This window comes from Thermobia domestica, chromosome 10, assembly GCF_964235325.1.
Source record: "Thermobia domestica chromosome 10, izTheDome1.hap1.1, whole genome shotgun sequence".
NCBI lineage: Eukaryota > Metazoa > Arthropoda > Insecta > Zygentoma > Lepismatidae > Thermobia > Thermobia domestica.
This window is the reverse complement of record NC_137463.1, coordinates 230,080,427-230,097,634: the sequence shown is the minus strand read 5'-3', so window position 1 is coordinate 230,097,634 and position 17,208 is coordinate 230,080,427. Positions and strand designations below refer to the sequence as shown.

Here is a 17,208-nt window from a genome sequence, read left to right as displayed (position 1 = left end):
CAGTATGTTGAAAAAATAACGGAACTTTTTTTTACCACTAGCTCCATCTATTGAAGCAACGCATCTTCAGAAAACTGGATATTTGCTCAACAAAACGAGACTAAAATCATGAGAACCGATTAACGGAGTGTCAAGTTATAGAAAGAAAAGTGAGCGTATCTGGTGTCGCCTCACCACACGATGATTACCTCACAACAACACGATGGAGCAAAGAGCCAATATTAAATTTTGTTTCAAGCTAGGTAAAACATTTACACAAACATTGGAAATGATGAAACAAATGTATGGTGATGAGTGCTTATCTCGTACACGTGTGTTCGAATGGTATAGGTGATTCCGGGACGGTCGTGAGTCTTTGGAAAACACCCAAAGCCAGGGCAGACCGAGAAACAAAAATCGCGATGAGTTGGTGGGACAAGTGCGTCAAATGATCGCCCACAATGGACCGGCGGAGGAATCAAATACGACTAAAGACATGATTCAAGAAATTTTGTCAAAGGATTTAAAGAAACAAAGTCTGTGCTCAATGTGTTCCGCACACCTAACGACTAAAAACTTGCCCTTGTTGAATATTGCAAAGACCTGATTAAAACAGCCAGACAGAACAGAACACTCCTGTAATCAAATTGTAACTGGTGATGACACTTGGTTCTTCAACGATTTAGGATTTAGATTTCTGGGCTTTCGGCATCTAAGGCCATTTAATCCTTCACGTTTTGACGTCCCTCGGCGAGCACACAATCCAGGGAAAGGGAAGGAAGGAAGCGGCCTGGGACCTATAGTGTGAACGAGGAAAACCCAGAAAAACCTCATTCAGGGTGGCTGGCCTGAAAAAGCGTTTTTACACTTTTTCGACCGAGTGTCCCCACCGGGAATCGAACCCGGGACCGCTCGCACCGAAGGCGAGAGCGTTAGCGACTACGCTACGCGGGGCTACTTGGCTCTTCAAGTACGATCCGCAAACAAACCACCAAAGCGCTACATGGAGCGTTTGTGAAAGCGAATCGTTCGCGTAAGGCCATAGTATCGAACGCAAGGCAGTTGATTTTTATTGCATGACAATGCACCATGTCACAGAAATGTCACAGTTCGTGAGTTTTTGAATAAAAAGCAAATCTGTGTGCTTCTACATTCTCCATATTCCCCTGATTTATTGCCGTGTGACTATTTCCTATTCCTAAAATTAAAACTAGTCATAAAAGAAACATTTTATGACAATGTTACATATGTCCAGTCTGCGTCATTGAGGCAATTCCGAGAAATGACATTAAAATCTCTAAGCTAGCATTGGTTGAACGTATTGATGCGGAAGGGATATTCTGAATAAAAAGAACTACAATTGGTAAAATACCTAATTTGTTTTGTTTAATTTAAGAAGTTCCGTTATTTTTCCGACATATTGTGTATGCCTACTTTAAATAATCAATATCAAAGTTGAGTGATCTCGTGGACCACTGGTCGACAGTGAAAAATTTTCTTTCATGAAACAAAGTGTTCCTTATAGTTTTCGAGCTGCTGAAAACGAATCTGATCTTAATTTTGGTCCTGCACCCTCAGATTTTGAAATAATGTCAATTATAGTAGATTTTGGTTAACATTTTAAGGAAATCACAGAACTGTAGGTTTGAAGCCTCTCTACTCCTTTTCTAACTATCCCAGAATAACAAATAATACCTCTTTGGAAAGGGCATGGATCACACATTACAACGGTAAGCATTTATTACCCATCGCGCTCAATGTGTAGAAGAAGAAGAAGAAAAATATTGAAAAAAACTGGGAAAACGGGTTTTTGAAGAATTTTAAAGACGTTTGCAACACTGACAGTAACGGTACGTAAACGTAAGCTCAGTAACCCATATCCTATACATTCAGGTGTGTTATATTAAAAACTCAAAGAGATATCTGAAACACAAGGGGAGTAAAAACAGTGGGAAAGTAATTTAAAAAGGAAGGAAAATTTAATATTTGGAGAAATTGAAAAAAAGTTTGCAACACTTACACTTGCGATACTCACACATAAGCTCAGTAACGAACACCTAATACATTCAGGTAAAATACTCACAGATGTTACCTGAACAGAAGTTTAGAATATTTTGCTAAATGAAGTTACCATGCATGTAAATTGTCAACGATTGTTTTAAAAAATTTCAGCGTTTTTTATAGCAAAAAGAAACATGGTCAGAATTTCTTGAATTACATCCAATATTCCAATTTGTGGGGAAAAGGTGGCCTATTGAAGCCTGGCAACATTGTATTTTTCCTCCCTCCCAGTCAGCACTCTACTGTTGCTCAGTTGTCTGAAGGTTTGAGCGTGGGGCAGGGAGTTTGTACACGTCTTCCTATCGTGTAAGTGTTTTTATGACTGTCACAATGCCTCGAGATTGTGTTACCCACTCAGATAATTTTTGTTATGTCTATGGAGAATACATAGTTAAGGCTAAGAGAGAAAAATTAATACTTTTGGCGAAAAAGGCTTACGAACTCTATACTTCGACAGCAAAATTGATGAAGATAGGCAGTGGGTACTTAGTACAATATGTAATAAGTGTGCTTGGCATTTCCGGTGATGGTTGAATAGCAAACGTCAAGATAAAATGTCATTTGGTGTTCCAAAGATATGGCGTGAGCCGCCAACCACGTAAGTGACTGCTACTTCTGTGCTGTATACATTCAAGACATGAAAGGGAAGGACAAAAAAAAAAATCCTGACAATATTTCGATTGCAATAAGACCTGTCAAACACGGTAATAATGTTCCAATTCCTGTACCTCCAGCAACATGGTCTCTGGAAGAGGAGAAAACAAACGTAGCTTCTTCAGAATCGGAGAGCTCAGAGTCAGATTTTGAATTTGAAGAGAGAAACAACCCACATTTTGTAACACAAAGTGATTTAAATGACCATGTTCGAGATTTGAAACTAACCTAGTGACAGGCTGAAATTCTTGGATCCAGACTTAAACAATGGAATTTACTTGACGTAAGTGCTACCGTTTGTTCATACAGGAAACGACATGCACCATTCAGACTTTTTTTTTTTCAACAGGAAGATACACTTTGTTTTTATTCTGATGTCAATGGTTTGTTTGCTGTTCTTGGTACGACACATGTTGCACGGGAGTGGAGACTTTTTATAGACTCCTCAAAGAGCAGTCTTAAGGCAGTTTTAATACATAGTGGCAATATCCTCCCAACTTTACCAATTGCTTATGACACACAGGTGAAAGAAACGTATGACATAATGAAACTTATATTAGAAAAAGTTCCGTACAATGTTCTTAAGTAGCACATTGTTGCCGATTTCAAAGTTATAGCATACTTACAGGACTACAGAATGGATACACAAAACATTGCTGTTTTTTATGCGAATGGGACTCTCGAGCCCGAGATAGTCACTACTAGAGGAAAGAATGACCACGACGCAGTACAATGCAAGTAGGTGTTAAGAATGTTGCAACCCCTCTCTAGTTAAATCTGAAGACATATATCTCCCTCCACTCCATATAAAACTTGGCCTATGAAATCTCTTGTGGTTGGAATGGACAAGAGTGGAGCTGGATTTTAGTATTTGACACTAAATTTCCGAATCTCAGCGCTAACAAAGTGAAGGCTGGTGTGTTTGTCGACACCCAGATAAGAGATCTAATGCGGGACCATAACTTTGATGCAGCGCTTAGCCCTCTTAGCCGCTCATGTAATGTGTGATCCATGCCCTTTCCAAAGAGGTATCATTTGTTATTCTGGGATAGTTAGGAAAGGAGTAGAGAGGCTTCAAACCTTCAGTTCTGCGATTCCTTAAAATTTTAACCAAAATCTACTATAATTGACATTATTTCAAAATCTGAGGGTGCAGGACCAAAATTAAGATCAGATTCGTTTTCAGCAGCTCGAAAACTATAAAGAACACCTGCTTTCATGCAGAAAAATTTTTTGAAGTTGAATTTTGTAGAATAGTGTAATAACAAACTAATTATACATTATCATAGTTTCGTTTGTTGTGAATTCTAATAGATGTATAGCATTTTGCAAGTATTGAAAATGAGTTCATCCATCATCTTTCATCATCATTTTTCATTTCCATTAATGTTTACACTTAAAATTACAGCGCTACAAAACAATCACCAAATGACGTTATGTAGTGATATAGGTGGTTGGAACCTAGGTCTGCACCTGAAAATTTGAAACTTCAATTGAGGTAATGATAGAAAGAAAAAGAAGTGTTTTTGTCTAACATCCTTGGTTTTTGTACTCTTTCGAAAACGCCCTTGCTGCATTGGTCACTTATTGCATAAAGCATGTTTCCCCAATTACTTGGAATTAACATTTTAGTCATCTACTCCTTGTGGTTGAGAGATTTTTGCACAATATTAACAACTAATGCATAAAATTACAAAATAAATTTAAAATTTGTTTTTTTTTTCAAAATTTACATTTTTGTTTGTACGATTTTGTAAAGAAAATTATACTTACATTTATCAATCCTTGTAAAATTCGTAAAATAACAACAACGCTATAGTGAAAGTAAGCTGCAGGTGGAATAAGAAATGACATGAGGCATGGTATTAAATTACTTAATCCATAGACGAGCTTGGTCCCAAACTTTTGTGCAAGGACTCCTCCTGGGATTTGAGTAACCCAATAACACCAAAAGAAAGCCCCCAGTATCATCTCTTGTACATGTTCATCCCAGTCAAATTTACCCTGAAATACAGTATTAAATCTTAGGTCTATAAAAATATAAGCTACAATTTGAATCTAACACCTATGCTAAAAGGGTTATACAAGGTGTTTCAAAACAACACCGACAACGTTTGGGAGGTGATTCCTGAAGATAAGACAAAAAGTATAGACCAACCTGGGTGCACAAATACTTCCTTCCGAGTTATAGGCTATAGGCTAGCGAAAACATGAAAAAATGAACTTTAAAGATCCATAGCTCCAACACTATGGGACCTACTGTAGTCGGGTGAAGACTTCACTTAAGAACTAATATATGCGCTATGTAGTCGGGTGAAAACTTTATTTCGTACTAATATATACGCTATCCAAAAATACATGCTTCAGAATCATAAGGGACTCAGGTAACAATTTTTATAGAGGTAGTTGGTGAGTACTTCAAATTACATTGTCCTACAAATTTTCACTTCTTTTTTCTTTCCTGAATGAAAGTAGGTGTTGTTTATAGTTTCTGACCTTCTGATTACGAATCCGGAGCCAGATATGCTCTGGTCTGGTTGTTGATATGTTTGTAGATAAAGATTAAAAGGCTTTTTTAATGTATGAATTTTAATAAATGTTGTGACTTTGATGTAAAAACTCGTCGTTCAAAAATATATATACCTGGCACAGAAATATAAACGAAAATGTATATCTTTGTATTTCGTGACATTTTCATTCATAGACTGACAAACAATGAATAGGGGTAAGGAGTGTTTCGCAAGTTGATGAAGTACCTATATTAAGCCTGTATTAGAGTTTGTATAATATTGTATATTTAATCTTGTAAACTAATTTACTTTGCGACAAAATGCGAGATTTGTAAAAACAAATGCGACAATTTGTATGTCAAACTGCGAGAAACTCCTTTGCCCCTAACAATGAAAACTACAAAGTTTCCACGTGTAAGTGAGGAAAAATCGCGACTGAAGTCGCTGCATTTATACATTAGTACTCAAACGAAAACAAACACTTATGAAGCTTGCCTCTTATGTGACATGGGGAGCGTGTCACGGGCCAAATTCCAGCAGAAATCTGCGAGCATTGACACATCATATTTTCCTTTGTACCGCGGCTCCAGGGTCTGAATGGATTGGTGAAACCTCTCACCGTGCTCATCAGACACAGTTCCTAGGTTCTCGGAAAAGAAAGACAGGTGACTGTGTAGAAAATGCAATTTCAGTGACATGTTGCATCCTGTAGTGTGCAGGTTTGACAACAAATCCTCCACTAGTTGCACATAGTTCGCACTTTTGTTATTTCCCAGAAAGTTTTCTGAGACAATCTTAAAAGAATTCCAGGTTTTGCGTCCCACCTCAGTCAGTTTTGATTCGAATATGTCATCTTTCATTAATTGACGTTCTGGGGTCCAATGAATACATCTTCTTTTAGTTTAGCATCTGATATTTTTGGGAACTTTTCATGGAGTTACATAAATCCTTGTCCTTCCTTTTCCAACCCTTTCACGAACATCTTCATAAGGCCTAATTTTTGTGCAGGGGAGGAAGAAAAGTTTTATTGGGATCAACAAGGGGTTTCTCTTTCACATTCTTAATTCCGGGAGTGAGAGATGTACGAGTAGGCCATTCTCTTTGTGTATAGTGCAGATCCCTTGTTCTACTGTCCCACTCACACAGAAAACAACAATACTTTGTATAGCCCAACTGTAACCAACACCAATCCAATCACCTTCAAGTTGCCACATATGTTTCACTGATGCTCAGCATACCTCACTTTGTCGAAAAGGAATTTCATATTTTGATACGTCTCCTTCAAATTAACGAAATGTCTAATTGGAATGGAAGGGTACGTATTACCGTTGTAGAGGAGAACACACTTCATACTTGCTTTTGACGAGTAAAAGAATAAACGCTGTTCATCGACTTTATACTTTATTTGTAATGCCTGTATCAGTCTTTCCACGTCAGCACAATATATGTAATCATCACTACTGCTGTAAAATTTGAGGAAGTCATGTTGTCTATCATGGTAAAATGCTACTTTCGTTTCCTTTTGAAGAAGGTTCCAACCTTGAAGTCTTGAAGCTAAGAGTTCAGCTTGTTGTTTGGGTAGGTTCAAGTCTCTAATAAGATCATTCAGTTCCTCTTGCGTTATCAAATGTGATTCTCTAGTACGTGCACTGTATGTAGGGTCTTCACACTCAGTATCCATGTAGGATAAGTCTTCTAGCTGATTTTAGATCTGGGTAGTGTACTGGTCGTTTACCCTTGGAGGTTGTTCCCTTTACATTTGACAGACAAAAGTAACAGTCGTGTATATGATCATGTGTTTCAAACCATAACATTGGTGTAGAAAATAGCATACACTTTTTAGAAACACGTAACCAGCAACTTAGACTTACTGCACAGGATTTACAACAGAATTTCGGTGCCCATTGTTTGTCTACATCGACTTTCGATGAAAAATTACAATTCATACGCGTTTTTCACAAGAGGCGTTATCTTAGTGAGCTTCGGTTTAGGAGTTATCCGTCCACACACATAACAGAAGTTGTCAGAATGATATTTACACTTCCTAGGCATTTCCAGAACTGTACCACTATAAAACACAAAACACAACAATGTTTTCAAATGTTACCCAGTTCACAACAAAAGATCCACAAGTTATGAGCCATAAGAGCACACGTTTCAATGTTGTTTATCTTCTATTAGCACAGTACGTCAAGAGAAAATGCAGCTCACCACACCAATAAGCAGGAAAGTAAAGATACAATATTGATGTTCAGTTGTTTCACCGCCGTCCGATGTTGCCAGGTGTAAGTGGGAAAAGTTAGTTCCGACGGTAAAGTTTCCACTTTTTCCCGCAACCTTTTTCCAACTTTTGTCTACCGCGGTGGCTGGAAATAATGTATTTTCCATTAATGATCGTTTGTATTTTATATATTGCAATGTATGAATAACGCATGCTGTGTGCAGTATATATAATTATTATTATTGTAAAAAGAATATATTTAATAACAAATCTAAATTAGTCCCAAAATGTAGAAACTTGTAATTACATTTTCCGGGTTTTCCAAAAATTGAGATCTGATACGTAACAACTATTATTATTTACGAATTCAGTGGGACAAAGCCTTTCAGAATCGCCTATTAGTTTTTGGGAAAGAAATTTGGTGTTAAACATTGTTATCTGCCCGTAATCAAACTCTCACTATAAAAATTGTTGCGGGAATAGTACCTTAGTAGCTTCTGAAACATGGATTTTTGGGTAGCGTATATATTAGTTCCTAAGTGAAGTCTTCACCCTACCACAGTAGGTCCCATAGTGTTGGAGCTATGGACCTTTAAAGTTAATTTTTTCATGTTTTCGCTAGCCTATAACTCAGAAAGGAAGCAATTGTGCACCCAGGTTGGTCTATACTTTTTGTTTTATCTTGGTGTAAGGAATCAATACCTGTTTTTTTCTTTTTCTTTTTTTAAGAGGAAAACCTACCTCTAAGGAAAAGTCTCTTTTCGGAAGTACACAGTACAGTTTGAATTTCAAGTTTCGTAATTTATGTTATTGCAATATTTTTAGTTTGAAAGTAATACAACATACAGTATATTGTAAGAGGAAATGTTTCCATCTTCAAAGAAATCTACCTGGATCACTTTTACGGTCTGAATAAAAGGAAATGTCCGGGTAAAAGAAGATGTATTATAACTCTATTTTGAGAACACCTGAAAACTATATTAACTAATTACGAGCCAGGAACATTTTTTAAAAGATAAATTTTGCGTCTAGCTGTAACCGTGGAGAAAGAAAGTTCATATTTCCGTAATCAGTATTTTAAAAGTTTAGTTATGTAAATTACATTTTCTCGCCGTGCATATTATTTCAGGAAGAGTAAGACCCCTTGAATTAGAGATATAGACCCCAGTAGTATATATATTTTTAAACTGATGATAAACGTAAAACTATCCGTCGGGAGTTTTTTGTATCACCAAGCAAAGTCTGAAATGACACTGCTGTTTCTCAATATGCAGTTAAAAATAAATTTGTCGAGTAATAGAAATGTCTTTGTGAAATCTGAAAACATCCTCTTTTCTAAGGCCAGTCATATACTAACCTTAAATAAAACACCATAGTTGAGTCTTCGTTTGTAAGGGTTTTGAAATTTTGTAAAATAGTTTCATTTGCTCTTAATCGTGGTTCCTGTTAAATGATAAAAGATAATATAAAACTTAGAATAAAGCTAAATAAATAAAATCCAGTCAGGGGCGGATCCAGGGTGGGCGATCGGGGAAGCTTTCTTATTATATATATATATATATATATATATATATATATATATATATATATATATATATAATAGTAGCAGTATGACAACCCACCTCCCCCCCAGAAGTCGGTCCTGGATCCGCCCCTGAATCCAGTTATGTTGAAAAGATGAAATTGAGACTTCTTCCTCACTGGCATGAATAACGATCTAAAAATGACAATATCTAAGTGGATTATCAAATATTGCCAGTCTTGCCAATTGTCCCTGATTTTAATAATCCTTTTCGTAGATCTTGCCAGCTTAAATTATGCATTAGTGAATGGCATTTATGTACTTGTGAAATAATTTCTTAAACATGTAAACTAAACGGCATGACACAAGTTAATCGAAGGTAGGGTTACTATATGAATGATTTTAAAAATTAGGATGGTTTTAGATTTCACAAAAGGATTTATATTATTACTCTACAAATCTCTTAATGGTACTAAAAGTATCCGAATTCATGAAATCTGCACTCATGAGTTCAACATTCACGCTCGTTCGATCTCACCCTCACGAAGGAAGCGTGAGGTTGAGTGAGCGTGATGTCGAGATGATGTTTTAGTTACAATGAACGTGATGTCGTAATGATGTGAGTGTGATGTCCAAGTGATGTAAATGTGAGGTTGAGTGAACATAGTGTCAGAATGATGTGATCGTGAGGTCGAAAGGATGTGAACGTGAGGTGAGCGTGATGTAGAAATTATTTTGTTATTATGAGGTCGGATTGATGTTCCGAGCATGAGGTTGAGTAAGGTTAAGTCAAAGCGGGCACCTTTGAATGGCACAATTATAGTACTTTACAACGTTGATTATGCACTTACAACTGCTTGCTCCTAGGCTAACGGAGGTGGTTATAATAATAAAAGAAATGATGGCATAAAATGAAGGAAATGAAAGAACTCCGAGAAAACTCATGTACACGGTGTTTGTCCACTACAAAACGTACTTGGCGTGAGCTCATGTTACAATGTGTTCCCATTTATTTATTTTTATTTATTTATTTATTTTACAAATCTTGAACTTGAGCTCTCTCATGGCTATATAAGTAGCGTAGACCCGGGTTCCATTCCCAGCAGGAGTTTATATAAATTCGGATCTCACATTAAGCTGTAAGTTCACGTCTCATATAGTCTCGCTGCTGATAGGGACACTAAACTCAAAACCAAATGTTCAATTTGAAGCAGTTGTATATATTTTCTTAAAAAAGAAGGATTTTTCCTAAAAGTCCGTCCCAAGACGTGTCTGGGTGAAGAAGAAAATCTGGTAACCCTATTCAGACCAGAGTTGAAATAATTCACTGCATCTGAAGAAAAATCTTAGTGCCATTCATCCTGCAGACTTCCTTCATCATTAGCTATATTATGGCCTGATGGCCTGCGTTAATTAACCCTTTCGGACCCAGGGCATTTTTGGTGTTTTCCTACAGTTTCAGTTAGTGACTTTTTACTACGATTGATATGGTTAAGGACTTGTTTTTTTTTTTAGAAAATGGGTGTGGCTATGTTTGGTGTAAGTTATATTGCAATTTTGCTAACGGGAGGGAAATTATTGAGGGAAATGTAGGATTGAAAATTTACAAAAAATTCCCTAACCGAATTTCAAGATTTTTTAAGCTGGCATCACTGTTGCCACATGAACCCAAGTCACCTAAAAAAAAAACTTTTGGTGTGTTGACAAGATATAGTAAAAACCTGAAGTCTCTGTTGCCATACAAGGAGAGAAAGAAAAAATTCTCTGTCATCATACACATAAAATTTTGACATTTTTTACGCTTCAGAAGCAAAAATGAACAGATATGCTGGGACTACAGCTTCCCTAATTATCCTATTGAAACTTTTTATGATGCGTTCAGATAGTGGTACGTTTGTTCCAATCTAGCCAGCAAGAGGGAAATAATAGAGGGAAAAAAGAAATTTTCCGAATTTTTCACCTAAAATCGTGATTTTTTTTTTTTTTTGCTGCAAACAGTGCCACCAGACAGACGCAAACTATCTGAAAATAAACACCACTAATATATCCTACAAGTATCATGGTAATATTTAAGAAGCAAAGCTTCTAATCACAAAAAACAGATTACGAAAAACAGAAAAGTTGGAAAAAACTTGAGAAATCAAGGGTTAGAACCCAAATACGAATTTTTAGTGCGCCCCTTAATTACACCATTGTAACGATTTGTCCCGGTTTTGTTTAGTCAGAACCAATGTTCGACTGGAGTAAGCTGACTTGCGCTCAGACTTATAGGTACGGATTTATAAACAAAAATTTCGATTTTTGCCCAAATCTAGGGAAATTTTAATTTCCCTAGTTAGCAACACTGCGCGTTGGCCGGTTCAATTGCTAACAATTAGGAATCCATCCGAGGTATCTACCTGTCAAGTCTCAAGTAGATCTCTCTACAACGAAGAAAGCTACAAGGAAAAAAGAAAAAAAGAAAATTAGAAAATTCTCGAATTTTTTACTTTTTGCTAAAATTTGAGAAGGAAATTCGAGACCAGAAGAGAAAGAAACTTGATATGATAAACTATGGTCCAACCATATTTGGCCAAAAAATCCCGATATCTTAATTAGTGTCCACACAGGAGTGGATTAAAAAAGTGACACATCCGTGTGTGCCACTTTGGCCACCTGGGTCCGAAATGTTATGATTTAACCCATTAATAGAGCAATCCAGATTATGCTTTAATTTTTTTGTTTAATTATGCTTTATTTTCTCCAAATTATGCTTTATTATGCTTTATTCTTAATTTCAATCCTTGTTTTACATTAATCATGTAGGGGTAGTTGGGGTAAGTGGGGACACGTTTTGCAATGTTCAACTTTCAACTACTGTACCAGTAATAGTTTTCGGATTATCAAACTCAAAGTATGGTCATATGAACTTTGGTTTGTACACTACATAACCATAGGGTCCATTTTGAAGCAATGTAAATACTTGTCTCACAACTGTCCCCCACTTACCCCTTTTTTGGGGGAAAGTAGGGACAACCCTGTTCCCTCCCATATGTTAACACGGGCAATAAAGAAGGAAAAGTGGAGACAATGTACCTGATAGGTCCAAGTTTCATGTTTTTACTGCAATTCTAGGCAGAAATACAACATTTTGAAAACGGTACTGTGGCAAATGTAGAAGATACAACTAATGTCAATATTTCAAAAATATGTTTCATTTTGTTTAGAAAACCATGATATTAGAAATATTTGCTGGACATCATTTACTTATCCCAAAAACATTGAAATAATGAAAAATGTGTGATTACAGGTCGCCCTGAGGCTTGATATTTGGTACGGGGAAAGTGGAGACAAACAAAATAAGCGTTAGTCTAGTACATAAAAAAAAAGCTCCTGGTGAGGAACGTCTCTGGACTATGATAACCAAATACTAAATACTAACAAATCTACTGGTGCCTAACAGTTGCAAAGATGGACAAATAAGAATAAATGTAGCCTACACCCTGAAACCTATGAAGATTCAAAGGTCGTTGCCTTAAAAAGTGATGACTGTTACTGAGCATTGTAAGGCATCTAATACTAATCTACTTATAGTTTATAGGATACAAAAAGGGTCTACACAACAGATTAATTGCATGAACTAGATTTGTAGTCTACAGTTTTACCTTAATCCGAGAAATCCCAGGGGGTGCCTCAGAGGCACCCTGGTCCACTTTTAATGCAATTATTCTTAATAGATATTTCGTCGCGTGTCTTCCGCTCTAGAATTCTCCTATCTCTTTGGAATATGCCCCCTGATTGAATTGTTCATGCGTTTTCTTATTTTACTTCAGAAAAAAATAGAGTTATTTTTTATATTGACGTAAAGGCCCAAAGGTGCTTCGGAAGCACCAGGGTGCGAATTACCGGGGGGGATGAGGGGGATTTCCCCCTCAATCACATTTTGTTCCCCCCCAAAGAAGTCAGCTGAAGTATCCCCACCGGGGATGCTCGCTTTCCCCCTCAAACTATGCTTAGTATAACTCCAAATTTCACTGATTTTTGTTATTTCTTCTAAATTTAATCTTCTAGCTGTATTTCGAAATGATCGATGTAAACTGTTCAGTTTTGGTCATTTCTACTTACCACCTAATTACCCACTATTTTCAACGTTGTTTAGTAGAACTATATTATTATGACTAAAGTTGTTACTTGCAACTGTACCTTCGTACCCTTCAGTGCGTCATCGTTTGCGAATTTGAATGTACTAATTGCGTATAACAAAGCCACATATAGATTTATAAATGTTCTTAGCGGTTGGCCAAGAAGAAGTAAACAAATAGCTTCTTCTACCATACTTGGCGAAGTTCGGATATGTCATATTCATCCTCTATATTTGTATCGATTATCATCTTATTTTAATTTTTGTTATAACATGTTATTTCATTTTCAGTGTACTCTTTGTTAGCACATGGTCTTCATTCTGTAGTAGGTTGTGTGTATGCAACTCAAAAGTTGCATTTTATTTGTGATAATTAGCATAGTAATCACTGCTTTTACAGTTTACGGAAATGAACTTTTCAAACTGTACTCAAAATCTGAGATATAGGTATTCTCTCGTAAGTATATGTTAACGTACACGCTGGGGGATACTCTACTAGTGAGCAGACATGTTAATGAAGGTGATTTTTAGGTGAATAAGCGAATAATTCAAAATTTGTTTCAGCATTTGTTAATACGACTGGTTCTCCGTGTCATTGTCCGTGTCTGTATAAGCATTTCAACTGGAGCGGGTTTTTTAAAAGTTAACCCTTCATTTTTCCATCTTTTCGCTGTACAGTTTGCTGTCCACGCAATTAATGTCTGAAAAACTTCAGTGTAATGTTTTACTTTATTTGAATAACGTAGCCCATAGTGAATCAACTCATCTTCAACCTAACAGTAAAGTAATTTTTAAGTGTTGACTTTCCGTGCCCATCACGGAATCGATATTTGGAGAAAAAAAGTCGTGATGAGCACAGCTTTAGCGGGAAGTAGAAGCACAATCTCGAAATTTGAATTGAGATATTTTAAATATTTGGGTTTCGATTTGACCTTGATGTGAGAAATCGGGGAGCAACAATCCATTTCTTATTTGATAGGCTAATATCTAGATTTTCTTTAAAAAAAAATGTCCGGTTTAAGTGATAATTTTACTGGTTTTCACAAGACTGAAGTAGGTTTCTTTTCGCAACCTGTATGTATTAATGCAAAGTGGAAGCTTTCAATATGAGTGGAAAAATTAACATATGCTTGTGATCATGGCTATCGCTCGAGCCAAATTATTAACTAAATAAACCTTAGAGAGCTACGGGGACAAGAGTGAGTACAACATTAAAACACGTTCAGAAAGGTTTAGTGGGTGTGTGTATGTCAGACAATATATATGTGCATAGTTATTGTCGGTAGATTTATTAAATTAATAAATCTCTTATTTATTACAGATGTCACACACGCGCACACACACACACACACACACACACACATATATATATATATATATATATATATATATATATATATATATATATATATATATATATATGGGGGGTAAGGCATGTATTGTCTCATTTTGAAATTTGAACCTTCAGACTATGTCCTTTGGCCTAATTTTATCCCCCCCAATATAGATTATCTAATTCGCACACTGGGAAGCACCCTGGTCAATTTTTAATGCCATTATTTTTAATATATATTTCGTCCCTTGTCCTGCGCTCTAGAATTCTTCTATCTCTTTGAAATACACTCTCTGATTGCGTTTCCTAAGCATTTTTTTTACTTTACCTCAGAAAAAATAGCGTTGTTTTTTATACTAACGTAAAGGCCCAAGGTATGCCTCTGAGGCTCCTGTTGAAGTATGTACTTTTCTAATTATTTCATACTGTTCATTTTTTATTCCATTGACAAACGATTTCATAGCAAAGTAGTGACTAACCTTTCCTATTAATGACGGAAAATACAAATGGTCGCGGTGAGTTCAGGTAGCTTGTATATGCAGCAGGGAGCCTCAGAGGCCTTTTAAGGGTAAAATTAGCGTGGGCTTTTTCGGGTTAAAGAAACAATAGTGTTATCAAGATCAGCTACAATACAAGACTTAATTACGAAAGGCTTCACACTGTCAAACTTAACAGGGCCATAGAAAATAGCCCTTTTGTGTCCAATATCTACATCTTCTCGAAGTGGAAAATGAGATTGCATGCCAATTCGTTCAAGGAACTTTATTTCATACACATTTTGCTAACTGACTTTGACTCTGCCAATAGACTAATTTTTCACGTAATCAGCTGCGTAATACTCATTTTCTTCCACATGCTCTAAGCTAGGCATTGCAAATGTCTTCATCATCTTCGATGTATTATCCGAAATACATGCACTTGTGTCCGTGTATCAACTTACCCTATAGAAATAAAATTTGTGTCTCCACTTACCTCACTGTACAAAAATGTGGGGTAAGTGGGGACACCTCAATTGTACATATACTGAGAAACATAACACAGTAAATTCAACTTTTATAAGTACCTTATCATCTCTTCATAACCGTACAATGTTTTTCCCAAGTGCTTCTGTGACAATTATCTCAGGATAGTCAAACGCTTCAAGATCTATGAAAGTTGATCGCATGCTACAAAATGGGCCTATTCTTTTATACTCTTCCTATTAGTTAAAACCTCTCTACCAGACGAATGGCACTATATCCACACTCTTCAAATTTAGAGGAACTGTTTTCATGTTTCTTACCAGATTTTAGAAAAAGCGCCTGTCCCCACTTACCCCTGTCCCGCTTACCCCAACTACCCCTATAATGTGTAATATTTACTATACATTAAATATTCTAAATATCTTGATCTATTTATTAATATTTTATGCAACCAGTTTCTTTCGTATTAATGAACTTTCTATCTACAAGTGCACTGTAAAGACACTGCATGCTTTACTCGAATCATTTTTTTTTTTTTTCACTTGTGTGCGCCTTAGAGGTGCATATATACAGAAAGAAAAAGGAAAAAATGTCACCAAAAAGTGCAGAAAGTGTTCAAGTTCAAGTGGTACACATAACAATATAATGCGGAGTTCTTGTGTACTATTCACTGTTGGCGGAAAGTTTTCTTCTTCTTTTCTTTTCTTTTCTCCACATCCAAGGATTACACCGAAAAGTTTACAGAAATAAAAATAATCTTCCCATTGTTGCATTGTTATGTTCTCAATGATTTTGCATTGTAAATATTGGTCTTAAAAAATATTAATACAGTATGTTAAACTTGCAGTTAAACAAGATTTTCCAAGAATTGTGCTATATGTTTTAAATTATGCTTTATTTTCTAAATTTATGCTTTATTATGCTTTTAAAATTAGTTTCTTCTGGACCATTAGAACACCACAACCATGTTCAAGGTACCAACCATATGTGTAAATTACTGTTACCGTTATGCTTTTTATGCTTTTGGGTTGCCCTACCCATGATATGTCAGATATTAGAAGATCGATAAAACAAATCTATAAATAGATTACAATATTGTTAATGGTATAAGATTTTTTTTTTTAATTGTATGGAACTTGATGTATTCATTATACATTACCTCCTCAGCTTCATGAACGAAACTTTGAGTGTCGTTACCAATACCATTTATAGATGTATTCGACAATGGTTCGAAGCATTCACTGCGAGTAATTGTATGCGTGGTGTTAACATCATGATGCCTCTTGATCATGGCAATTATTCCAATATTCACATTTATTCGTACATTATAGTTGACAATGAATCCAACAAACGTTAAAATCCATAGAACGGATTGAGCTGAAATCCACTCTATAACAAAGTAAAAAGAAAGATCAATATGGTTGTCAAATCTTCTGGCGCTGCTCGGGGTATCCGGATTTGTAATACATTCTACAAACTGAACCTATGGGCTGAAATATTATATTAGATTACACTGTTCAACAAATTTTGATCGAAAGTATGTAAATTCTTTGAAATTGCGATTTTTACATTCATTTAAGCATAATATGAAAGGAAATGATAATAGAAACATTTTCTTAGCTCAGGTTGTGAAAAAAAACGCCCTTGTACAACAGTAGCTGTATGTATACAAATGTATTAATATTTATAGAACATTTAAGCAAAATCCTTGTAAAAACCTACATTTCACTTTTTTTTATCTATTTCACTGTGATGTGATAAGCTAGGGAGTTAAGAAGTACCCTAACCTATAGCTTTCTATACCCTTGTACTTCCTTTTTCAAAATTGCGCAAATACCAGTTTCAC

The 17,208-nt window shown here is 35.9% G+C and overlaps 1 protein-coding gene across 1 annotated transcript in view; it reads right to left on the bottom strand.

The window, feature by feature from the left end:
- LOC145663048 (sialin-like) overlaps positions 1–17,208 on the bottom strand; it is a 51,049-nt gene that overhangs the window by 20,939 nt on the left and 12,902 nt on the right. The window contains exons 2-3 of the mRNA XM_081729206.1: positions 16,522–16,751; positions 4,468–4,698 (exon numbers count right to left, since the gene is read on the bottom strand). Of these exons, the coding sequence (XP_081585332.1) occupies positions 4,468–4,698; positions 16,522–16,751 (461 nt within the window). The remainder of the gene's footprint in view (positions 1–4,467; positions 4,699–16,521; positions 16,752–17,208) is intronic.